The sequence below is a fragment of the Gopherus flavomarginatus genome, chromosome 11 (assembly GCF_025201925.1).
Source record: "Gopherus flavomarginatus isolate rGopFla2 chromosome 11, rGopFla2.mat.asm, whole genome shotgun sequence".
In the NCBI taxonomy this organism is placed as follows: Eukaryota; Metazoa; Chordata; order Testudines; family Testudinidae; genus Gopherus; species Gopherus flavomarginatus.
Genome location: NC_066627.1, coordinates 35,263,724 through 35,289,684, shown reverse-complemented (window position 1 = coordinate 35,289,684; position 25,961 = coordinate 35,263,724). Strand labels below are relative to the sequence as shown.

Here is a 25,961-nt window from a genome sequence, read left to right as displayed (position 1 = left end):
CACAGAACTCCCCATCTCCCACAAAAAACCCTCACAACACAAGCACTTTCATGGGACTTTGAGTTCTCTGTTATTTTTACATGACTGCTGGAACAATGGGACTTCCCATTAATGTCACAACAATTAGCCACAAGTCAGTCAAGCAACATCTATTGATGTATATCTATGGCAACTGACCTGCACTGGAGGCCAGCCTTAGCCTTCGTTCCGCCTTGGATCAGCAGTAGGGTGACCAGATAGCAAGTGTGAAAAATCGGGACAGGGAGTGGGGGGTAATAGGAGCCCGTATTAAAAAAAGCCCCAAATATCAGGACTGTCCCTATAAAATCGGGACATCTGGTCACCCTAATCAGCAATGATGAAGACAAGTTACTGACTAACCAAGCCACTAGGTCTATGTAGGAACCTTACTGACTGTTGGAAAGGAAGAGTATCAAAAATAGGGTATAGATGGACCACATGTAGCTCCAACCTCCAGTTCAGCAGTGCTGGCTTATTTGATTCTATCCATTTTCTGAGCTCCTATTAATTTGAATTAGATACGTCTGCTGTTTGCCTAATGCTGTGTGAATATGATCAGACAATGCTGTTTCAAGGATGAGGCAAGTTAATGCAGAATCCCCTAAGTACACTGGAATCAAGCAATCTCGAAGCATTTAGGAATGTGCTTAAGTTCCTGAAGAAGGATGGAAAGGACCGCTTGGTTAAAATTAAATGTGTGCTTAAATGCTTTGATGAATCGGGGCCCAAAAGCTGAGGGGCTCCTTTGAGGGGAACTTCTTTCTCCTCCCACTCCAAGGACTCCATGCAAGGCTCAGAGAGAATATGGGGGAACAAGGCTTTTAGGAATATTCCAATTCAGAGCAGTAAATATTTATTTTTGTCAGTACAGCATCTCTGGGTCTGGATGCACATGGGGAGCAGATCTGCTGAATAAGAAGGTGTCATTTTTACACAGTCCCTTGTCTGACCATAACTGCACTCTAAGGTAGTGGTAACTGTAGGCTCAGCATTCCAGAGGATAACATCTGTAATTATTGAACTGATCATTTCTTCATCGATGGGAAGGAGGGAAACCTCCATGTCACCCAGAGAGGAAATTAAACACTTCAGACACAGAGTAATTTAAAGCATAGCTCTCATACTTGTGGGTCTTATGCATGAAAGACAGCTGGAAAGGACTTGATAAAAGCACTCTGCTATGTGTATAATTATTATACTAAGTCAAGTTTAGCAGGGTGATTTTGTAACGATACAAATATAACCTCTCAGAATGTGGAACGCATGATGCTGCAGTCAGTAACCTGAGCAATGACATTAGCTCCTGTTGCATTGATACAAGCTCTTCTCCTGATCTGAAGCAGATGCTGTCATGCTAATGGATGCTATTTCTAGGAAGCTAGTTTTCAAGCGTGCTGCTCCTGTGCATCTGGAGCTGCATGAGGGAGTCAAGAAGAACAAATATTGGAGGAACTCACATGCCCAGCTTCTCCTTCTTTAACTTGCTCTTTCAAAGACACAATCAGCATGACTCCCAGTTCCCTCCATCCATGTGTGTCATGCATCCAGCCTGCTTTTTCCTGTGTCTGGTGGTCTGGAGCCTCCCTTTCTATCGAATTCTCCAGGATTAAAGCCATATACCAATGTGAGCCATGCAGCTGAGAGATAAAGGTCCAGAGCATCTGCTTGCCCGCATCTCACTCCAATTTCTTTGTGGCTTCTGCTTTGTTTGCCTTATGCCATTGGTATTATTGTGTTTGGGGAGAAATCAATTTAGTGTTAGCTCTACACCCATCAATAAAAGGAGAAACAAATGCCCCATCAGATCAGCAATCCTTTGGTATAAAACCAAGCAGCACTTTACTTTGTTCATGAGCACATGTCCAGCCCTCAAACTGTTGACCTAAATGCTGAGTTAGCCTCCTGTATCAGTGTGTAAACACAGTTTCTCTTCCATGAGGTTTTAGGGAATGCAGCTATATTTCTCCGGATCCATGTTGCTTAACTGTTTCAAACAGCCATAGTTTTTGCATGGATCTGTGCATATCTACATAAATAAAGCTGTTAAAGTCTGAAAGTATCTAATCTGCAGCTTGCGGAGGAAGATCTATATGGACCAAAACCTGCAAGATACTACTTCTAAAAGTGCCCTTCTCATAGTCTGGGACAGATTGTGTCTGGTCCCTGGATATGGGTGGGTGCATGGCACAAGGGCCTTTAAACTGCAAGGTGCTGGAAATGTTTTTTGTTGCTTTGCTGTAAAATATTCCATGTTGTTCTCCAAATAAGTGATGTTTGCAGGGTGCTCTGCATCTCTAATCTATTACACTGGAAAAATTCTACCATTACTCTCACCCTGTGGTTTAAATAAAGTAGAACATGGTACTACCAGCTGCTGCTTGTACTTTAACAAGGAGATTTAATTTCAGTTTGTGGGCATAACATCATGTGTATGGCCAGAAGGATCATGTATGTTTTTACAGCACAGTAGGTAAGGAATTAGAGGAGCACCTCCATTTGTTGTTAATGTTGTGCCTAAATTCAGACTCCTTTGTAAAGTATTTAATTTGTATTATTCTGAGAGAAAATACGCAAACCAGTTCTGTCCATGCAATCACACTCTGAGTCAACATGTGTTATTTTTTTCTTGCAGAAAGACAAGTTCTTTGTATATGAGGAATATTGCAGCAACCATGAGAAAGCACTCAGGCTCCTAATGGAACTGAACAAGATTCCAGCAGTGAGAGCATTCCTCCTGGTGAGCATCGTCTCTAGTATTTTGCACGTAACAATCCAACTTTGTACTATACTTACTAGGAAACTTTCATGTCCTAGGGGCTCAAAGCACTTTGCAGACATGAACCATTCAAGCCTTACAGCTGCTGGGAGGGTAGATATTAATATGCCCATTGTTTTGATTGGCAAACTGAGTCACAGAACTAAATTCAGCCCTGGAACGAGCAATTTCAATAGGAGATTGTTTCCGTTTAGGCCAGAGATGAGTTGACCCACAGATAATTAAATGAGTTGCCCAACAAGTCAGTGGCAGAATTAGGACTAGAACCCCAGTGGATCTGATTTCCCACTCCATGCTCTAACCAATAAACAGAGCTCCCTCCCAAAAAAGTGAACTGCACTTCTTGATTATTTTCTGTTTCTTTGGTGGCATTTCCTCCCTCCAACATCCTCCTCTCTTCTTCCTTGATTCCAAGTCATCTCTCCCTTGTTCCCAACCATGGGGACAAGTATTGGAAGTGAGAGTTGCCACCAGCTGATAGGGTGATTCAGGATGTTAGGCTAAGTTCTTACTGCATGCCTTGAGGTAGAAAGGAGACTGCCATTTTGAAAATGTGGTCCTTCATATGAGGGCTTCATTCTCTTCCATTCCTAACTTGTCTCCCACTTGCCAAAGGCCCAGTCCTTCCAGATTAAATAGAGAAGCAGAAGCCCCTTCTGAATGAATGTCCTTTCCAGGTAGGCCCTCATCCTCTGGGCACTTTTCAGCCACAATTCCTAGACCTAACAGGAAGCATGGAGAACAAGAGTTCATTCCCTTAAGTATTCAGGCCCTCTTCACTCTTGTGAGTTTGAGTTAGTCCCATAATGTCACTGTGGTTTTGAAGCACTGAAGTGTCTCCTTCTAGCCTGTTGGCTCCTCTGTGTATCACTGCAAAGGAAAGATTATTTGGGAGAAGGTCTAGACCAGGAGTCAGCAACCTTCGGCACGTGGCCCATCAGAGTAATCTGCTGGCGGGCCGCGAGACATTTTGTTTACATTGACTGTTCGCAGGCACGGCCCCCTGCAACTCCCAGTGTTCATGGTTTGCCATTCCCGGGCAATGGGAGCTGCGGGAAGTGGCGTGGGCTGCAGGGACTTGCTGGCCACTGCTTCCCGCAGCTCACATTGGCCGGGAACAGCAAACCATAGTCACTGGGAGCTGCAGGGGGCCACGCCTGTGGATGATCAACGTAAACAAAATGTCTTGCGGCCCACCAGTGGATTACCCTGATGGGCCACATGCCGAAGGTTGCCCCTGGTCTAGAGAGAAAAGTGCATATGACCATTGTTTCAGAGTGTTCTCTGCACCTACTAATTGGGCTAACAGAGACAAAAAGCTTTAGCTATGTTGTTGGCCTCAACCGGCAAACTGGGCAGGAGGCCCAGAGTAAGAGATGATGTGCTGCCAACTGTCATTTTCTGTAGCACCTGGATTCAAAAGATTCTTAAAATAGCTGTAAATATGGGTAAAACACTAAAGCCTGTGCTTTGCTATGGCTGCTGTAATTCCTTCCATCCCCAATCTCCCATGAAAGCCCACATTATAATATCACCCTACAACAAGGGTTACATTAGAATACAAAGCATTGCTTGTGTGAATGGATTTGGCCTGGGTGCCCTCTCACAGCTGGTGAAATATAGAGCCCAGCCTCAGAAGATCTGGGAATATATCTGAAAACTTAGGAAGATTTAAATGGCAATTTTGATCCGGTGTTGGAGCGCTTGGCGGAAAAGAGGCCTGGGAAGGACTGAATCAGACGAGACTCTTGGAAAATTGAACGGAGAGCTTTATGAGCTGGTAGCAAGCACCACAGATCTAGAATAGCCTGGAGAGTGGTTATTGTGCAGGAGATTGTATGTAAAAATATCGTTCAGGGCTGTTGATAAATGGTGTCTGTGAGGGCTGTTTAAAAATGGAGAGAAGATTAAACCTACAGCCAAAAAAGCACCAATGCTCAGAGTGCTTCTGGGCCACTATAATGAATGATGCACTAGGAAAATGTTCTTAATGAACAAAGCAGATGAAGTTTGGCTTGTTTGAGGCTTTGTTACAAACATAAAACTTAACTTTGGTTGACTGGAAGGTTTTGTGATTCTTTCAAATACACGTTGAATGAGTTATGGAACAACTCTGACCCTTTTACCTGGACTTGGTTGGGTTTGGATTTACTTTTCTTACTTCTTGTATCAGCAGTAACTATATTGAGTGTATAGTTTGTGGAGTGTTTATATGGTTCCTTTTATTAACAATGTCTAACCAAAACTGGGTGGGTTTGTCCTATCCTGGGTATAGACATGCCCATGTACCCATTTCTGTTTGGAAACTGCAGGCTAAAATAAGCTGCACTCATTAGGAGCAGTATAATAAAGTTATGTCCAAGGTTTGAGCTGCAGGAAATCAAAGTCCTTTGCATCCCATAGACAGTCTCATAGCTTAACCATCATGTCACATAGGATAAACAAAACATACTCTGGAACCAAACGATGGGTTCAGACATGATGATTAGGCAGTGAGACTGTCTATGGATGCAATGGACTTTGATTTCCTGCAGCTCAAACTTTGGACATAACTTTATTATACTGTTCCTAATGAGTGCATCTTATTTTAGCCTGTTGGGTTAAATATCCTTGGGGTGCAATGGTGGAAGCCTTATATAGGTGAGCACTAACTCACATGAGAGGTCACATTAAGTTCAGCAGGACTATCGAGTAATGACAGTAATGAGCTACTTGGGTTCCTTTTGTTGATTGCACATTTTTCCCTTCACATTTTGTCATTTTCTGAATCTCAGGCAGTATAATGTTTATCTTTGGATTAAGAACTCCACACTACCGTCTTTACCCATAATGGCTCATCTCCTAGTGATTCCTAGAGAGCTTCGAGCATCTAACTCCCTCCTTTGTGTCATCAGCACTTGCACACATAAATCTCCCGCCACAGTTAGCAGCATCTTCATGGAGCATTTCCCATCCTTTCACATTCCATCTGCTGAGTTTCAGCATGACTTGCATGTCGGGGTTGTACCCGATGTTGTCAGTGCTCCAACTGAGCATGTAGTTTTAGGAAGTGAAGACTGATTCTTCTTTTTCAGAAGGAGCTGGGCTCCAACACCAAAAAGGAAAATACTGGATAAAGCAGGCGTAGGCAAACTTTTTGGCCCGAGGGCCACATCGGGGTTCCAAAACTGTATGGAGGGCCAGTGTAATATATTAAATTGCTTCCCACAGGAATGTGCTACTTACAGCTGCCAGTCCTGGTGCTCTGAGTGGCATGGTAAGGGGGCGGGGAGTGGTGGGATTGGATAAGGGGCAGAGGGTCCCAGGTGGCAATCAGGGGACAGGGAGCAGGGGGCAGTTGGATAGGAGTGGGAGTCCCGGGGGGCCTGTGGCGGTGTGGATAGGGGTTGGGGCAGTCAGGAGATAGGGTGCGGGGGGGCTGGATAGGGGGATGAGGTCCCAGGGGGCGGTTAGGGGAGGGGGGTCCCGGGAGGGGGCAGTCAGGGGACAAGGAGCAGGGGAGTTGAATGGGTTGGGAGTTCTGAGGGGGCAGTCAGGGTACGGGAGGTGGGAGGGGGCAGATGGGGGGGCAGGCTGTTTGGGGAGGCACAGCCTTGCCTACCCTGGTGTAGTGCTCCCTGTAGGAATGTGCTACTTACGATGTACTAATGGCTGCCAGCCCTGGTGCTCCGTAAGTAGCACGTTCCCATGGAGAGCAATTGACTACACTACACCTGCGGCTCTCACAGCTGCACTGCCCAGCGGGAGCTCGCAGCCCCACCGGCCAGAGCACTGGCGGCATTGCGAGCTGAGGCTGCGGGGGCGGAGGCGGAGGCTAGCCTCCCTGGATGGGAACTGAAGGGCCAGGCAGGACCGTCACGCGGGTGGCCCATGGGCCATAGTTTGCCCACCTCTGGAATAAAGGATATAAAATGTGGAAGAAAAAAAAATAAAAAGAACATAATTGCAGAGGGCTGATGGGACCTGTTTTGCAGGATTCATGCCCACTCAGTTGCTATTAGTATTATTGTTTCTTTTGGGTCAGGAACAATTTTTCATTCTGTGTTTGTAGAGCACTTAGCACAGTGGGGTCCTAGTCCGTTCCTGGGGCTCTTAGGCACTACCACAATACAATTTACAATCGACTGGCCCCCAGCTCTGACTTGTCCTGATAATTTATCAGAATTCCTCCAGCAGCTCTTGACCACTGTTTGGGAATGACATTGCGTCTCCCTGGATTTATGCATGCAGTGTTCATAGGGTGCAGCATTCTTCTTCATTTCTTGTTCTGAAATGCTCTAGTGTTACAGCCAGAGCCAGTGCTGCCATTAAGGCGAACTAGGCGGTTGCCTAGGGCGCCAAGATTTGGGGGCGCCAAAAAGTGGTAACCCCAATTTTTTTTTACAGCAGTTCCTCCCCGAGTGCACGGTCGCTGCTCTACTTCTCGTGCCTCTCAGGCTTGCGGCACCAATCAGCTGTTTGGCACCTCAAGACTGGGAGGAGAATTAGAGCGGGGGCGGCGTGCTCGGGGAGGATGTGGAGCAGAGGTGAGCTGGGGTGGGGAGGTGCTGCACAGCTCCCCAAAGGGCGGGAACTGCTGTGGGCGGGGGTGCCTCAGGGCAAGGGGGGAGCTGCCGCGGGGGAGGGGGAGGACCTCAGGGCGGAGGGGGGAGCGGAGCTGCCGCAGGGCTGGAGGTGGGCAAGGGGCACAAGGTGGAAGTTTCGCGCCTGGAAGTTTCGCCTAGGGTGCGAAACTTCCTTGCACTGGCCCTGGTTACAGCAGCAGAAAAACAGTTGCTGCCTGTCAGGGAGTGGCTCCTTTTCAATGGTGATGAAGTGATTCTCTTTCCTGTACAATATGGTTTGGGATCCGAATGTGTGAACAGTGCTATGGAACTATAAAAGTCATTATCCAAGAGAGTATAGGAACTTTGTATCAATGATGATGTTTCTTTTCCTTTCTGTTTACAGAGCTGCATGCTTTTGGGAGGCAGAAAGACGACAGACATTCCACTAGAGGGTTATCTGCTGACACCAATTCAGAGAATTTGCAAATATCCACTTCTCTTAAAGGTACCATTTAGAATAGAATTTCCCCAGCTGGCTGCTTTGTTCCTGGGTTGCTTCCAGCCCTGGCTCTTGTGCTCTCACTTCTGCCCTCCCAGTTTGCATATCTAAAAGTTAACTTCCACCCGATGTGCATGAATGACTTTTGTAGGTGTAGTCAAAGCTGGCTCGAGTCTAACAGACGGGTTGTTACTGCAGAGGTTTGGGTAGATGAGAAAAGGAGATGCACTGACACTGTAATGCCGTTCTGCTTGAGAGTCCCTTATGCTTACTCAGAAGAGTCAGTGCGAAGGTGCCACAAGGACTCCTCGTTGTTTTTGCTGATACAGACTAACATGACTACCCCTCTGAGTGCTATTTTAGCCAGTTCCTGGAAAGCTGTGTTCAAACACAGTTATACCCTTATTCTGGGGGTGTTGGATGGCTCAGGGGATGAGTAATGGGCTACCAAGCTTTTCATTTCTAGGTCACTGGTTTGAATCTACACATCTAGAGGGATTACAACCTCTTGTTGTTTGGCAGCTTGTCTGAAATGTGTTCAGTTGTCTCAGCTCAGTTCCCAATTGACAGGTAACACTGCAAAAACCACCCCTGCTGTTAGCACCAATTGGCCTCCTTGTTGGCAATCTCAGCAGATGAGCCAAAGAACCCCTGGGCAATGAGGACTGAACTTACTTCTCATCTCCAGCAGTGACCCCTCTGGGTCAGGACTGAGGCACATAGGCAAAGCCTTCCAGCATGGGAGAATTTGCGCTGCCCATGTTGTACCTGTTTTGTGGTTAAAGCAGAAGTCATCAGTCTCCTGGGCTGCTGGTCTTATGCCTTCTACTAGAATCACATTCATTTATTAATACAAAAAATAAAAGAAGCAACTGCCTTCCATCTCTAAAGAAAGGTCCCTTTGTGGGGAGTGAAGTAAGAAAATATATGTTCCAATCAGGGCTGGGGATTAGTCCCAAATGTGTGAAAACTATCACTACCTAGGTGTGGACTCCAGGCCTTTTTTCTCCTTTTATTAAACCACTGTTTGTTTATTTGATCCTATCGCATTTTCTCTAATTCGCCCCTCTCCCTCCCCCAGACACTTGATTAGAGTTTTCAGTGTCAGATGTTTCAAACATGCCTTCCATTTGTGCTTGTGCAACTTTGCACACCCCCAATCACATGTACATTCTGGTTTTCACACACTGTCATTTGTGGGCATAACTGTTAGGATTTACACACATGGAACCTGTTTTGTGTGCAAACCAAGTGCGGGCTGAGTTCACATTGGGTTTGCATACACAAGAGAGTGTGAGCATAAATGCAGAAATGGAGGTCAATGGAGACTGCTATGAACATTTCTTCCTTACTAAAACAAGAGAAGTCCAGCCTCCTCAATGTTTTTGTGAATACAGACTAACACGGCTACGCCTCTGATACGTTCTTCCTTACTGTTAGCAATAGTTGGGAGATGACAATAGTCTTTGTCCTACAGCTCTGGTGTCTCTTTGGACATAAGACTGGTCACATCTAGACCTTGTGAAGCCTGGGTTGAATGGTGTCTCAGCTCCTGCAATATATACATTTGTTTATGTGAGATAGTTTGGGGAGAACTGGGTGTCTGTTCAGTCTTTGAATTTACACTGGGACTGTGAGCAACATTACTGTGCATAGAAAGACGGCTGCGGTGGTATCTGATAGGGTAAACAGACCAGAGGAAGTGGGGATCTAAAAATGCGATTGCTTTGCATTCCTGATCAAGGACCTTAGTAATATTTATGCTTCCTTGTTTCCACATTGTGGCTGGTTGCTTTAGTGGCTCCCAGCTGTGTTTATCAGAGTGGTGGAGGCTGAAAATCTGAGGTTCCTTGGATTCTCTGGAGTTTCCAAAGGATTGAAAACACTGGCCACACACAGGAGAGTAGTGACTGGATTCTTGCTCCTGTTCCACTCTCTTTGCACAGCTCAGGAAAGTTCCTGCAGGTTGCCTGTATGGGGGAGTCCTCAGCGGGTGCAGCGCCTGTGGAGGTGGCTCTTACACCTGCCTTTGCATAGCCAGGTGGGCATGTTGAGGACATGCTGGATGTGGATGACCAAAGTGGCTAGTGCATGATATCCTCTAACTATCCCCAACTGGGGAGTGGTCTCTGGGCTCTTTTCACCTGTGACCAGGGCGAGTCAGAGAATCAGGGATTTCCTCTACTGCACCTAGTGGAAGCTGGGCATAGCAGAGAATCGAGCCCTAAAAGAGAATGAAAGATATTGCTTCTAGAAGGCCATTAGTTTTCTATGCCTAGATTTGTCCTGCTGCCTTCCCCTCACCCCTTGACTTTTTCTTTCACTCAGACCACATACTTGGAGTTTCTTTCAGACAGTTTAGTGCCTTCTGCTTTTCCATTCATGTCCGCTAAGTCTGGCCTGCTGAGTCAGCCTGTGCTGAGGGGATTGGTGAATTCTTAAGCCTTTGGAAAATATGATACTTTAATGTGGATTTCTACCAGTCTGTGTTGATCTATGCAGATACTTTCCCATTGGCTGCAAGTTAATGACATGCAAATAGAAGTCTGTGTTCTATTTTAAATGCCCATCAATATATTAGAACAGTATATTCTGCAAATATTAAAGCGAATCCTGAAACAGATGGGATATGTGCCATTATTTGAATACCATGAACATAGTTGCTATGGAAACATCTCAGATAGAGACAGACATTTTTGATTGTCAGATAGGAGTTCTAATGATATGATGGAATTTTGGCACCCTCTGACTAGGGTGACCAGATAGCAACTGTGAAAAAACAGGACAGGGGGTGGGGGGTAATAGGCACCTATATAAGAAAAAGTCCCAAAAAATGGGACTGTCCTTATAAAAACGGGACATCTGGTCACCCTCTGACTTCTGTTTCTGTTCTCTTTCGTAGCTTTTGGTGCAAGGCATTGAGTGCTAGTGATGGGTTCTATGCCAAGAAATGGCAGTGCCTGTGAATGGAATTTCCATTGGGCCAGTTTCTCCTGCTTTGCTTTAATAAAGAATGTGTTGCTTTATAAATGGAGAAAAGGGAAAAGATGTTTGAATAAATGCCTCTAAGCCAGAGGTTCAAATCTAACCCTGCTCAGCTGCAACCCAAGTCATTATTATCTGATGACCATTTATTGGTGTCAAGTATCAGAGGGGTAGCCATGTTAGTCTGGATCTGTAAAAAGCGACAAAGTCCTGTGGCACCTTGTAGACTAACAGACATATTGGAGCATAAGCTTTTGTGGGTGAATACCCACTTCATCAGATATGTGCATCTGATGAAGTGGGTATTTACCCACGAAAGCTTATGCTCCAATATGTCTGTCAGTCAATAAGGTGACACAGAACATTTATTGGTCTTTTTTGAAATGGTCTGGTGGTTTCAATTCCCTCCCTCATACTCAGGTATGTATGTGATAAAAATTCTAGTTGGCACTAATCTCCATTCTTTGAAGACAGACTAAATACTGACTAGGCCTTGAGACCGAAATAGCCTCTCCTACCTAGAAATAGTCCCTCCAAGTCAATATGAAAGCACACTGGAAGAATGGGGTTAAGCATGCACTGTTGATGCCCCTGCTATGCCTTACTTCTGGATAGAGGACATCAGTGTTGCCAGTCTAGAACTCCTCACCAGTATTAAATCTACTAATGAAACAGTAGTAGAGTGCACTGTAAGGCATTATCGGGAAAGATGTACTGGGTGGAAATTCTTATTTTGTAGCATGTCATTACTTTATGGGGTTCCTTTCACATCCCAGTTAAATCACTGTTCATTTCTTTAAGTTTCATGGACATGAAATAGATCTACTGGAAAATGCTGAAGGAAATCCAGCTTCTGTCCGTGCAACACATCAGCCTCATCAAGAGAGTCTATATCATTAGTGGAAATATCTTTCAGCTCAGAAAATGTCCTTAATCTTCAGAAGCTACACGTGTTGATAGTTTCTCAGAGGGATGAGTTCATGATGGATACATTGTGTGCCTTCCAAATCTTAGTTAATGCTACTGAGAAAAAATAAAATAAAATAAAATAAAAATGGAAAGTTTTAATACCAGTTCCTCAGAAGTAGACATGAGTGTTTCAAACTTGGAAATAACTGGGAAAGAACTTTGAGTGATTATAAAAAAACTGACTGAGTGAAACCAACTCTCCAAACCCAGCAATAAAGTTGGTGTTAAAACAGTGCAACTTCCAAATAAAATGAAAGCTACTGAACTGCAGTGACTGGGGATTGGGCTCTGTTTTCTCTTACTGTGGGGGCATTCTGACACAAATATATTCCTACTGATTAGCAAAATCATAGGCCAGGAGTTATTCCTCCTGTCTCTTTTACTTTGTCTTTAACAAGAGCTTATGAATTTCAGGATTTTCAGATAACCTAGACATGATCTTGGTATGGTCAGGTTTTACCCAATATTCTGTCCTCTCATTAGTCTGAGAGGCATTTTTGTCTTCTGATTAGATTTACAAATTGGGAATCAGGACTTCTGGGTTCTCTTTTCAGTTGTACCATCTTTATCATTGGGGGTGCTGTGAAGTTAATAAATTATTTGCAAATAGCTTTAAGCGCCTTAGATGTAAGGTGCTGTAGATATTTTCATGAGAACGGGAAAATAAAACCACTGAAGATGCTGAGCATCTCCTGAGATACTTGGCTATAGGTAAGTAGTTAGTGTTGATAAGATGCTATGGAAATAATAAGTAAGCAGGTATCTCCAATATTTTCTGTGATTCTCTGTATGTAGTATGATATCTAGTGGTGGAGCCTCCTATAGTTTCTCATCTGATGAGGCCACTTGATGTCTGAACCAACGCATGAGGGAAATGGAGATGAACAAATGAATTCAAATGTTGATGATTGTTGCTATTTTAATGATAATTTACATTTTCCTAGTTTGTCCATCAATTGCAGCAGCTCTGACTAGTGTGAGCAGTTTTTTAATGTTTGCGTTGCTTTTCTTTTGAACTCTCCCCAATTTGCCTGTCCCAGGTATGGAATGGGGCTCAAACCTCAACACTGTTTTCCAGCTTCTGTGAAAAGGTGGAACAATTCTGATACTACTATTAATGGCCCCCTTCCTCCCAGTACTGCTTTTGCCTAACATCTCTAGTGTATAAGGGAGTAAGCACAGAATTTGTTGGCTTGCATATTAATGATCTTCAATATAAAGTCTTTCTAATCTCACTTTATATTCTTCTCTTTCTTGTTGGTGCTGCATTTTGACAAAGGATTTAGAGTCTGTATTTGGGAGGCTGGCATTCAGAATATCCCACTATTCATCTGTCTGTTGACAATGAGTTTCATCATGTACACGAAATAGCAGGAATCACCTTTTAAGCATGGGATTGGGTTCAGTGAAGGCTTAAATTAAACAGGGAGAAATGTGCTGTCTATGGCAAGCATTCTGATCCTTTAAGAGGAGAAGAAACAAAGACCCACACCACAGACCTTGGTAGCGCACACTCTACCAATGAGGTAGAGTCCAGCATTGATGTGTCAGCTGGAAATCTCACTGGGTAAATATTAGTAGAAGATCTGTATTAAAGCAGCACTCTGTCTGGCTGATAACAGGCCTTTGACTCTACATTAATTAGTGGGAACTACTGCACTCCTTAGGAGCAGGGCCACCCGCGGGGGTGGTGGCAAGTGGGGCAATTTGTCCCGGCCCCCTCAAGGGCCCTCACCAGAGCTTTTTGGGGCCCCTAGAGCAGGGGGTCTTTCTGCTCCGGGACCCGCCGCCGAAGTGTCCTGAAGACCCACGGTGGGGGGTCCTTTCGCCCCGGGACCCGCCACTGAAGGGCCACCACCGCCGAAGACCCCAGGCCCCCTGAATCCTCTGGGCGGCCCTGCTTAGGAGTAGAAGCAGCTCTTGTGCTAGCTAATCCCAGCACAAAAATAGCCATTCCCCCATAAGAAAGTGCATTTATATCAATGAAAAGAGAACCTGGGGAAGTAGTGACCATGAGTAAATCATAGCCTTAGGGGGTGGGATTAGAGGCATTCACCCTCCTCTCCTCTACTTCATACCATATCAGGAATGTATAGGGCATGATAACCACATCCCTGCAATCATCTGATCTCCGAAGGCATGTCACAGAGGTTATGAATGTTTCCTGTTTTATGCATATTCTGTTTAGGAGTTACTAAGTACCCAGCCAGACATTTACACTCAAGTTCCAGTCTATTTTTTCGGACATACCCCATAATATGCATCTATACAGAAAATCCAGAGTAGTAATTATGTGTTGCCTCATGTGATGTCCTAGGTCCTGAGAGGGAAAGAAGGACCTGGAGGCAAAAGCTGAGCTGCCAGATTCAGAATCCATTTGAAAGATAAAGCAGAACAATGAGGCATATGTAAACCCTAATGAATATGGTGTCTGAATTTTGAAATGGAGAATAATGAGGCCAATCATGCAGATATAAAGTGGGATGGAAAACTGCTAACTTCCCCTCTATTCCCCTCAGAGCTGTTTAAAAGACAGGATACCTCTAATTAGCCAGCATTTCATGTGTTACCATCTAACTTTCCCACTCTGGGGAAACAATGGGGTTGTATTTGGGTTCATAACATTGCACCAAATGTTTAAATTAATTCCCCTATCCAGAATGAATTGAAATTTTAAAAATATATTCATAAGTGAATGATATACTGCTGCTCAGGGATGCCGTTCTATTTAAGAATCCCACCTATGCATGAAATAATTTTTATCCGCTATTTTCACAAGCTAAGATTCCTATTAAAGAAAAAGAGAAAAATTGCTTCTCATGGTTAATGATTGTTCACTTTGTGGATTTTACAGCATTTTGTGTATAATCAGTGTTGTTGTTTCTCCCACCATTTGTGAGAGTCTTTCACAGAGCAGAAGGGGAGAAAATACATTTAAAAAATAGGATTATAAAATCACATAAATTAGCAGGCAGACTCAGGGACAGAAATACAACCTGAAGTGACTTTTAACTTAAAAAAAAAGACTAAATTTCAAGTTGACAGAGTGCAATATTATTATTGTTATTCCAGTTACTTTAAGGAAAATCATACACAATCACATAAATATTAAAATCATGGAATCATTTCTATTCATATTAGGTTTTGTTGCAAAAATACAGTTTGGAGCTGAACTATTTATTAATGATCCTTTCCAAGTAGATTAGAACAGGAAATCTAGTGTCTTTGTTATCTTTATCTGTTACCCTAAGCGTTTCAATATGTAGCCCACAGGATTCCCAGCTAAAGCTAGATTTTCCATGGGCACTAGTTTGTTGTGCAAATCTAGGCACCCCGGCAGGCCACGATTTGCATCCTCAATGAATGTGCAGCTTAAACATTCCAGTGTGAAAAATTTAGTGTATGGTCATAAATGTGTGTGTTCTAGAAGGTCTGGCGGAGGAAGCATCGAAGTATTTTTATGTGGCTACTTGTAATTTTCAATTGCAAAGTATGTGCTCAGCCATCAGTTTACAGTATACAACTAGACTAGAGAGAATCATTTTGAGGGTGGTGGGGAAAAGGCTGGCAGAGTCTTAAAAAAAACACAAACCAGTTTAGCCGAATAACATCCTTTGTGCTCGGAAGTGTTACAGCTGGGTTTGTATTTGAAAAACCTCTTACTTCCTCTGTCTAAATAATCTGCATTGTTCTTCCCTTCAGTGTTTGTACCTTCCTTTAAAACGCACATTACACTGAGTCCTTTCCACCCTGTTTTAGTTGTAAGTTTATGGGGCATGCACAATTAGCAGCACATGCTTTTTTTCTGCTCCCTGGTGTTATGTTTTTCATCCCAAGTGATTCAGTTTTTACACTTGGATTCTATCGGGTGTTTGCAAATCTTTTAGCTTTGAGCTTTGTGACCTGCATTCATGACTGAAATACTTGACTTAAGTTGGAAATCCTTTTGCTGTGTTGCATAATCTATGATTGGCATCTCTGCTTGTCAGGCATAGAGCTCTCTTTTTTCTGTGGCAAAATGCTGCATTGAGCATCTGAAAAATATTCAGAGAGTACAATTTCATAGAAAGAATGTACAATTCAAAAGAAAATGTGTGTTGGGCAGCATGGGCTTTTCCTGTGTGCACATTTCTTAGGCTTAGGGTTGCCAACTTTCTACTCGCACAAAACCTGAACACCCTTGCCCCCTGCCCCACCCCTTCTCTGAGGCCCCACCCCATCTTACTCCATCCCCCCTCCCGCTGTTGCTCGCTCTCCCCACCTTCACTCACTTGCTCGTTTTCACCGGGCTGGGTCAGGGGGTTGTGGTGTGTGTGGGAGGGGGGTGAGCGCTCTGGCTGGGGGTATGGGCTCTGGTGTGGAGCCGGGGATGAGTGATTTGGGGTGCAGGAAGGGGCTCTAGGCTGGAGCTGAGGGGTTCAGAGTGCGTGAGGGGGCTCTGGGCTGGGGCAGGAGGTTGGGGTGTGGGGGGTGAGGGCTCTGGCTGGGGTTACAGGCTCTGGTGTGAGTCCGGGGATGAGGGGTTTGGGGTGCAGTAGGGTGCTCCGGGCTGGGATCAAGGGATTCGGAGGGAGGGAGGGGGATCAGGGCTTGGGCAGGGGGTTGGGGTGCAGGAGGGGGTCTGGGGTGCATGCTCCAGGCAGCACTTACCTCAAGCAGCTCCCTGAAGCAGCAGCATGCCCAACCTCCGGCTCCTATGAGGTTCCTGGCCAATGGGAGCTGCAGAGCTGGCCCCTGGGATGGAGCTTAGGAGCCAGAGGGGGGACATGCTGCTGTTTCTGGGAGCTGCAGGGAGCCTGCTTTAGCCCCGCTGTGCCTCCAACTGGATTTAGGGTGACCAGATGAGAGGAAGAAAATATCGGGACACATGGTGGGGAGGGGGCGCCGACGGAGAAAAAAAAAAAAAGACTACCATGAAATATCAAGACAAAGGTCAGTCGGGACAGAGGACAAACACCTACATATCGGGATGGTCCCAATTTTATAGGGACATCTGGTCACTCTAACTGGATTTTTAACGGCCTTTTGCCGGACTCCTGGCAACCCTACTTAAGCTCTGATATGTTTGCATGGAAATCACAAGCAAAAATAAGCTTTTAGAATCAAAGTACAGATGTTGCAGATGCACCTGTTGACATGGCGCTTTTATGTTGTTTCTTCCAAAATTAAGCACACAGATTGTCATTTCCAAATGAAGAGGTGCCTATGTGCAGCAAAGTAGTTTTGATTTCAGTTACATTGGGATCCAGTCCTGCTTGCATTGAATTCATAGAAGTTATTAAACAGATTTCAGTGAGCGTCTGATCAGACCCTAACTCTTTTGGAGAGGTGGTTTTCAAGCATGGTGCATGGAGGAAGATTATACCCATGCACCACAAGCAAAATTAAGTATCAGAGGGGTAGCCGTGTTAGTCTGGATCTGTAAAAGCAGCAAAGAGTCTTGTGGCACCTTATAGACTAAAATGTCTGTTAGTCTATAAGGCGCCACAAGCAAAATTAATTGTTTTGTTTATTTAGATATCTAACATTTGTTGCATGTACTAGCTCACATTTACAGTTCAGTAAATGCATGGAGTGGCCCATCATTGTTTCCTCACTGAGTTTTAAAGCAGTTTTCTGTCTCCACTGCCGTGCAGTCAGAACATGGTGGGATGCTATGGGTGGCATGTCTGTAGGACCGTGCAACTGTGAAAGTGATGTTGGAGTATAATGGAGGAGTGTCAGAGAGGGCCCATCCTGACAGACCCAAGGGAGACAGTCCTCTCTGTCATCTCAATTCCCTTAAAGAGGGGAGGGGGTCTTTTCTTAATTTAAATTAAAATAAAGCATTTGAAATAATAATTACTTTTCATATGGAAGACAGAAACCCAAGGTTTGTGACTCAGACAACAATGGCGTTTGGAAAAGCTCAGGCTTTGCAGTTCTCCAACGAAGGCACGTTTGGGGGAAAGTTGGTGTATTTTGTGTATTTAATTAAGGTCTCCTATGTGACTGCATGCTTATTGCAAGCAGCAGCCTTACTTTCCCAATGCAAGGCCAATAGTGCATAAATGATAACACGCAGGGCATTTGGCAATCCTGACTAAGGCCAGGCAAAACATATATGGAGAGTAGGACAGTCCTACTCATGGTCAGACATCTTGTCACTGTCGCTTGAGTGCTTTTCAACATGCTGGCAAACACTCTCAGTGTTTACGCCGCGCATTCTTAAATCTGTTGCCAATATAAAGAAGCACCTAGCTGCTTTTCAGAAGTCCTGGGCACTGCCCTTCCAGGGGAGAGGTATCTCAGAGCACAGGCTCATGAGGCTCTTCAGCTCTGTGCCAAGCTTGAGTGGGAGTTGCCTTTCTGTCAGTCTGTGGCAAGCCATTCCTTTTGACCTATACGGCTGTGGAGATTGATCTAGCACACAGGCAGGCGTTCTATTGGAAGAAGATGAATTCCTGTTTCTGTTTAGTGTGATGAGAGTGGAGGGCCATTTTCTCCACCTCTCAATGGTATTTCAGAAGGGCTAGCTATATAGACAGCACTAATATATACACATACATTTCCAAAGCAGCACCTGGGACTGAAAAGAACACCTTTTATTGATTTTAATGGGAGTCATGCAGCAAAAATGTTATGCACCCCTTTGAATATGTGAGGTTGAGACAGATGACTGTAATGTATGTCCATATTATCCTCTCCTTTCTTTTTGAACACTCATCTTCTGCTTTACCCAGAGCCCGTAGGGAGTAAGAACAGCCCTCTCATGGGATCTCCTTCTGTGATTTTTGATTGACAGTTATAGGGCAGGATGAAAGCTGAGGAGCCAGCTCATTTCCCTGTTGCATATGTTACCCAGTCTGGAAATCACCCTAGAGCCTAGGATAATTAACTCTGCTCCCCTAATGGGACTCCCGGTTGTCAGCACAATACGCTTTTGCTCCATCACCCACCTGACAACTGCCATTATCAATCAGCACTTATAGTTTTCAGGAAGGAACATTTATTTGTAGCTAAGTGTAAGTTCCCAAAATAGCTCATTCCATACATGATGCAAAAAGAGGCCCTGGCAAAAGGGCCATACGGGGTTTGATAAACTGAAAAAAATAATCCAATGGAATGAAATTTCAGACTTTGTTCTTTAAAACTATCAGTTTGAATTTGATGGTTAATTATTATTGCAAATCTGTATAGCCCTGTAAATTTACCTTCTACTGTACGAAGATGAACAGTCTCACTGTACAGCACCCAACATGTGAGAGTGAGAGAGAGCCCAGAAAATGCAATACCGATTCATCATGGTTCTCATGAGAACAGTAGTTTAGCCTCAAGATGTGGATTTCATTTTAAAAGGTTACACAAAACTGATTAGTTAGTAAATAAGTAATGACAGTACTTTGCACTTCTATAGCATTGGCTCTTAAACAGTTTCACAGAAATCAATGAATTAAGCCTCTCAGCACCCCATGTAAGATAGATACTATTATCTTCATTTTACTGCAGGTGAAAACTGGGCACATGGGTTAAGTCATTTGCCTGTGGTCACATGGGGAATTTTTGGGCAAAGAGAGAAATGGGAAGCCAGACTTCCTGAATCCCAGCCCCCTGCTTTATAATGTTGTTATTAAATCCTTAAACAGTTTTTGAGAATCTTTTTTTAAATCTTGACATTATGCCCCTTCTTTTATTCTTTTCTTTCATGCGCAGTTGTCCAAATCTTGTAAACATCTCCAAATATTGACTCATAAACTTCCATATTCTGTTGTAGGTACTTACATGGCCCCCCTTACCATGTATCCATATGCCTCATACTCTTTAATATATTTTTCCTCACAATAGCCCTGCGGAGTAGAGAGTGCTGTTTTCCCTGTCTGTAAAATGGGGATCTTAGGCACAGAAGAGACTAAGGGCATGTCTAAAAACCAACAAACAAACCAACCAGCCCTCACGGGGCTTGTGCTACTGGGCTAAAAAAAGCAGTGTAGATGCGCCTGCTTGGACTGGCGCCAGGGCTTTGAGAGCCAGCTCCCTCACCAGGTTCCAGAGCCTAGAAGGGAACATCAGCATTGCTGTTTTTAGCCCAGCAGCATGAGCTCTGTGAGCCTGAGTCAGCTGACCTGGGCTCTGAGACTCACTGCTCTGTTTTTTGCAGTGTAGATGTACCTTATGTGACTTGCCCTGGGTCATACAAGAAATCTGTGAAGAAGCAGGGAACCCAGGGAAAACCATCAGTCTGAGTGTTGTAGTCCTGAAGTGACCGTTCATAGCTCTGTTTGCAGCCTGCCCTGGTGCACGTAAGCTCACTCCAGCACCCTTTCTGGAAACGTGGAATGAGGCAGCTCAGCAGCAGTTTGCCATTCAGTCACAGAACTTAAAAACAACCAACGTCATGTTAAAAAGAAAAAGAATATTGAGAGAACGTGAAATATTTCAGCTGGGCTAAAAATGTGGCTCTTAAACACCATATTATGTATGAAGAGGAAACAGTGGATCTCACTAAGGTTTTTTGAATGGCTCTTTTATCCAATTGAGGCTGGCAATACAATAATATTGGTCTGAAAAATGATAAATTATGGGTTGACAGTGGTTACGCTATTTGCCAAACCCTCAGCATTGGTGATTATCGTCAGGTTCCAAAGTATTCCCATGGCTCTGCCCCAGCAGGCAGTGGCTAGCTGGAGTACTCTGATCTGAACCATGTGAGCTGGAGTCTCTTAGGAATTCTTCACAGGTGACAGTTTGTTCATATTTATGTTAATCAGTCCAGACAACACACGCCCATCGACTACACTTCATCCAGAGAAGAACTGCTGAGGTCTTGCTGTTATCTGGGCCTCTCCCATTCCCACCCGAGATTGTTTGGTAGGGTTTTCCTTTCTGGGACCTGTCTGTGATCACTGTGTGCTTGTCTGGGGGCCACTAAGGCCTTTGGCTCATTAGGGATTGTCTAGGAGTTATAGCAATGGTATGAGAGTCAGGACTTTTTGGTTGTGCCACCGGCTGGCTCTGTGACCATTGGTAAAGTCACTTAATTTTCTGTGCCTTGAATTCCCCTATGGTATAATGAACATCTGCCACCCGGAAATGTTGGAAGGATTAATTAAAGCTGTGTTCTTGTACAATGCCTTTCAATCCGGGATTTCCAAAGTGTTACTATCATTGTTATTTATAGTATTGCACATGTGGATACCCCTATTATCTACACGTACAGAGCTAGGTTTTCAAAAAAATGCAGCTTCTATAGGCTGCTGAGGGCTGAGCTGTTTTGAAGATCTGGATTATAGGTCCTTATCTTACACCACGGGAGGTGCATCGCTGACTTCAGTGGGAACAAGATCAGCCCCATAGAAAAGGCTATCGTTAGAACATACCTATTTGCATATGTGCAGCAGGAAGTAATTTATTTTTATGTAATTATTTAAGGCATTTGAGCATGGTTCTTGTTAACACCAAACACGTGACACAGCACAACATGTTTTGTATGTCTTTCCTCTTTTGACATATGTGATAAATGAAGAGAGGGTGAGAGCTCCCTTTTATGGACCCAGCCAGCCAGTTAGCTATAAAATCCGTCTTAGCCCTGGTCTACAGTATGAGTTTAAGTCGTATTTAGCAGCATTACATCGATTTAACCCTGCACCTGTCCACATGATGAAGCCATTTTTTTCGACTTAAAGGGCTCTTAAAATCGATTTCTGTACTCCTCCCCTGACAAGGGGATTAGCGCTGAAATCGACCTTGCCAGGTTGAATTTGGGGTAGTTTGGGGTAGTGTGGGCGCAATTTGACGGTATTGGCCTCCAGGAGCTATCCCAGACTGCTTCGTTGTGACTGCTCTGGACAGCGCTCTCAACTCAGATGCACTGGCCAGGTAGACAGGAAAAGGCCCGTGAATTTTTGAATCTCATTTCCTGTTTGACCAGTGTGGCAATCTGCAGGTGAGTGTAGATCTCATCAGGAGAGGTGACTGTGATGGAGTCCCAGAATCGCAAAAGAGCTCCAGCATGGACCAAACGGGAGGTACGGGATCTGATCACTGTATGGGGAGATGAATCTGTGCTATGAGAACCCTGTTCCAAAAGATGAAATGCTGAAACATTTGAAAAATTCTCCAAGGGCATGAAGGACAGAGGCTATAACAGGGACCTGCAGCAGTGCTGAGGGAGGGTTGACTGACGCCATGGCTTACGGGGTATTAAAATCAACAACGGGGGTTGGTCCGTATCAAGGAGAAGCACAAACAACTGTTACACAGAATAGCCCCCTTAAAGATTGAACTCAAAACCTTGGGTTTAGCAGACCAGTACTCAAACCACTGAGCTATCCCTCCCTGCACTAGTCCAGATAGGACTGAATCTCTATTAAACTTTTCAAGGTGCCCCTAACAGACCTCACCGAAACGATTGTCGGCCATTGATTTCATGGAGGGAGGGACGGGGAGCAAGTGAATACAAATGAATACAAAACAAATCTGGTCTCTTTCTTGTTTTGATCCACTCCATCTCTCTTATACATCTTAGGCTGGCAGCAGATGGTGCAGTATGACTGCTAGCCATTGTTGTCTCCTAGCTGCTAGCCAGAAGACAGTGCAGTATGACTGCAGGCAGGACTGAATTTCCAGGAGACGAAACTTAAAAAGAGAATGACCTGGAGTCACTCCCATTTATGTCCAGGAGCCCCTGACAGACCTCACTGAGGTCTGCCAGGAGCACCCAGATCTGCCCAGGCATCCTTGACCCATCTCACCGAGGAGGACCTTACAACATGTACCCAGAACCATCCACGACAATGTTTTTGACCCATCAGGCATTGGGATCTCAACCCAGAATTCCAATGGGTGGCAGAGACTGCGGGAACTGTGGGATAGCTACCCACAGTGCAACGCTCTGGAAGTCAACACAAGCCTCAGTACTGTGAAAGGGCTTGAGGGTACCCCACAGGAGGAATTCCCAAGTGCGCCTTCCTGAGCTCTCAAAGGAGTTCTTCACTTGGGTGGTGGCAGCATCTACCCATCCAAGGTCAGAGAAAAGCTGTAACCTTAGGAGTTTAATACAAGCCTGGAGTGGCCAAGTATTAATTTTTAGAATCCTTGCGGGCCCCACCTTCTGCACTCGGAGTGCCAGAGTGGGGAATCAGCCTTGACAACATATTTATCAGCATGCAATGCCTGCTCTTATTTAGCAACGTAGCAATATAACAGTACCCTTGCACTGACCAACAGCGTTTCAGAGACCAGCAGCTACAGCAACACACATACAATTTTCTTCAATTGAACAAGCTCCTGAGTGCTTTTCTTATGCAACTGCACTTGAATCCCATGCTAGTGACTGGGCCTTTCACATATTTACAATTTTCCTTTTTTAGGAACTAGGTAAGAGGACACCTTCTAAGCATCCCGATCACCAAGCAGTCCAGAATGCATTGCAGGCGATGAAGACCGTCTGTACCAATATCAATGAGACCAAGAGGCAGATGGAGAAGCTGGAAGCCCTTGAGCAGCTGCAGTCGCACATTGAAGGATGGGAGGTATGGTGGCAGATCAGTGGGGCTGCTAAACTCCCCGTAGGCAGTTAATTACGCTGCATAACGCAAAGGACTGGAGCGCAATGACTCACATTGTATACAGGGATTCTGATGTCTTATGTGGTATATAAATGCACTTAAAAGAGTGGGTGGTACTTTGATGAGTTGAGAATTCAGTGTGTTTTTTATGGGAGTGTGAGCTGTGCCTACATGGTAGCATGAAAGAAGGAAATTGCAAGGGATTTAAATTTGAAATTGGTAGATCTTATTTGAGGAACATGGAAGGCTAGAGGATGAAATCAAAGGTGTTCTAAATTCCTCTTCCTACAAGTCTTGAGTTTTCCCAAGAGCTTTCAAAGTTAACCCACCTGTCTTAATAAAATTTTTCTGTCTCCTCTGCCCTCTCCCCCCAAAACGACGACGAGCTAGGGCTGTTATGTCTATATTTGCTGCTGGTAGATAACTCAGGGAAGGGATTCTAGTGAAGTATTTATTAGTTGATGCTGGGGAAGAGAATGGGGAAAGAGAGATTGAGAGAGAGAGAATGAGAAATTTGGGGGAAAAGACCGTCTGGAAAGGAGCCATCCAGTGGTAGATTCTGGCAAGAGATTTAATGCAAAAAAGTTTGTCAGTTTTATAATTTGATGTCTTTAGCTGAGGCCATGGGATTAGCAGTGCTGTAATCCCAAAGGAGTTGTACAGTTCATTTTTACTTCACCATAGGGAGTTAGTGGTGTGAAATGGCTTCATGGAGAGGTTGGCATCAGGAGTTTCGTGTGCCTGACATTTAAAATATCCAGGCTGAGTGCTGCCAGCTAAGGATTCCTTCTCTGATGACATCTTTCCAGAGGTCATGTAAACTTCTTTGTGTTCGGACTTTTGGGTGTGCTCCAGGACTGCTTTTTTTGTTTGTTTGTTTTAAACCTTGCTCGTTTTCCCCCTGAAGGATGTTCTTGGCATCCAGCTGAAGACATGAGAGCAACACAGATATCCAGCTGTGTGGTTTTTGGCTAGCAAGCTCAGCAAACAAAGCCAGATAAAGTTTAGTACAGCAAGACTCCCAGAAGCAGTTGAAAACTTTACAGTGTTGATGTGATTTGGGGGTCAGTTAGGAAAGAGGCATGTCTTGAACTGTGACGCCTCGATGGTGACTCTGCGAGTGTCCATGATGTCACATGTAAAACAATATCCAAACTGCATTATACTATGTCAGGGACAGGAAAACATCTGCACTTCGAGGGCAGGGTCTATTTGCCAGGATGAACTCTGCTCACATTCATTTCTCAGTGGGAACTGTGCTAAATCATGGGCAGTATAATTTATGCATTAGAGCATAATCAAACAGGCTGTTTTCTCCACTTGATTCATGGTGAATTCTTGGATTTGTTAAAAAACGGGGAGCCGAGAGAGGATGCTATAAAAGGAGAATCCTTTACATGGGGCTTTTTGTTTAGCACAGAACCAGTTCAAACACTGTTTCAATTTACTATATACTGCCAGTTCTGTAGGGGAGAGATGAAGTGGGTGAGGTAATATCTTTCATTGGACCCACCTTGTCTCTAACATCCTGGCACCAACATGGCTGCAACAATGCTGCAAACAATAATGGAAGATATAGATAGTAATCAGTTAGGGACACCCCATCTAAACTGTTTTCCCTGTGTAATCACTACATGCTTATACCCAGGGTTCCCCAAATCTGATATGTGCAGAGAAGCAAAATTCCCATCTTAAAAGAACAGCCAAAATCTTAAGAGATGTGTTAATGCTGAGGCAGATCAATCATTTTATAATTGGCTCGAATTTGCAGTTCCATTTGGTGTAACTTATTTTTACCTGCCGCCCAGTCCCACTCAGAAAGGTAAGAAATCCTTCCCCGTCCTTGTCCACATCATAGAAATCATCCCTACTGTGTTCCTTACAACCAAAAGACTCACTAATTGGTATGAGCAAGAGCAAACGTGTCAGCACCAGATAGGAAATAAATCAAACTCTTTCAGTGGTGGGCCCAATATAAGTAGAAAAATTAATAGATTTTAAGGCCAGAAGGGACTGTTATAATCATCTCATTGACTTTCTGCATAACACAGGCCATAGAACTTCACCCAGTGATTCCTGCATCAAAAACCCAGGCCTCTTATTGGTACTTTCACTGTGGTCATTGCTTTTTTCTGACTTTCTCCATCGTTTTTGGTTCCCTTGCACAAATTAAAAGACATCAATGCCTGGATCTGCCCCACTGACTGGTATGGGAGCAGGGATGCTCAGCCCCTGTTAGCCTAGGGTCCCAAGTGGACCAGAGCATTTATTCAGCTATTTGCACAACTGTACTTAGGGATTAGGGGGTCACCATTCTGGAACTTGGAGAGCTCTCCTGTCTGGTCCAGTTGGCCACTTCACTTTATCAACAATTTATCTTCAAAATAAAGATCACCTCATTTCTGGGCATGTCTTAATATGTCCCATACGATGTTTAAGAAAATAAAGCATGTCAGGACAGGAAATGGAAATACTGCAACCAGTTAATTCTTGTTAAATGTTAAAACCAAATATACAGAGACACAGATGTGTAACACCTGCACGCACACGCATGTTGACTCACATACACAGCAGCCTTTGAATTGTAGCTGCTTCCTTTACTAAGCTTGAAAAATGCA

At 44.4% G+C, this 25,961-nt stretch overlaps 1 protein-coding gene across 4 annotated transcripts in view; it reads left to right on the top strand.

The window, feature by feature from the left end:
• Positions 1-25,961, top strand: part of PREX1 (phosphatidylinositol-3,4,5-trisphosphate dependent Rac exchange factor 1) — a 232,794-nt gene that overhangs the window by 105,258 nt on the left and 101,575 nt on the right. For all 4 annotated transcript variants that reach the window (XM_050917249.1, XM_050917248.1, XM_050917247.1 and 1 more), the window contains 3 exons: positions 2,654-2,758; positions 7,748-7,849; positions 23,146-23,307. In XM_050917249.1, coding sequence (XP_050773206.1) covers positions 2,654-2,758; positions 7,748-7,849; positions 23,146-23,307 — 369 coding nt within the window. The remainder of the gene's footprint in view (positions 1-2,653; positions 2,759-7,747; positions 7,850-23,145; positions 23,308-25,961) is intronic.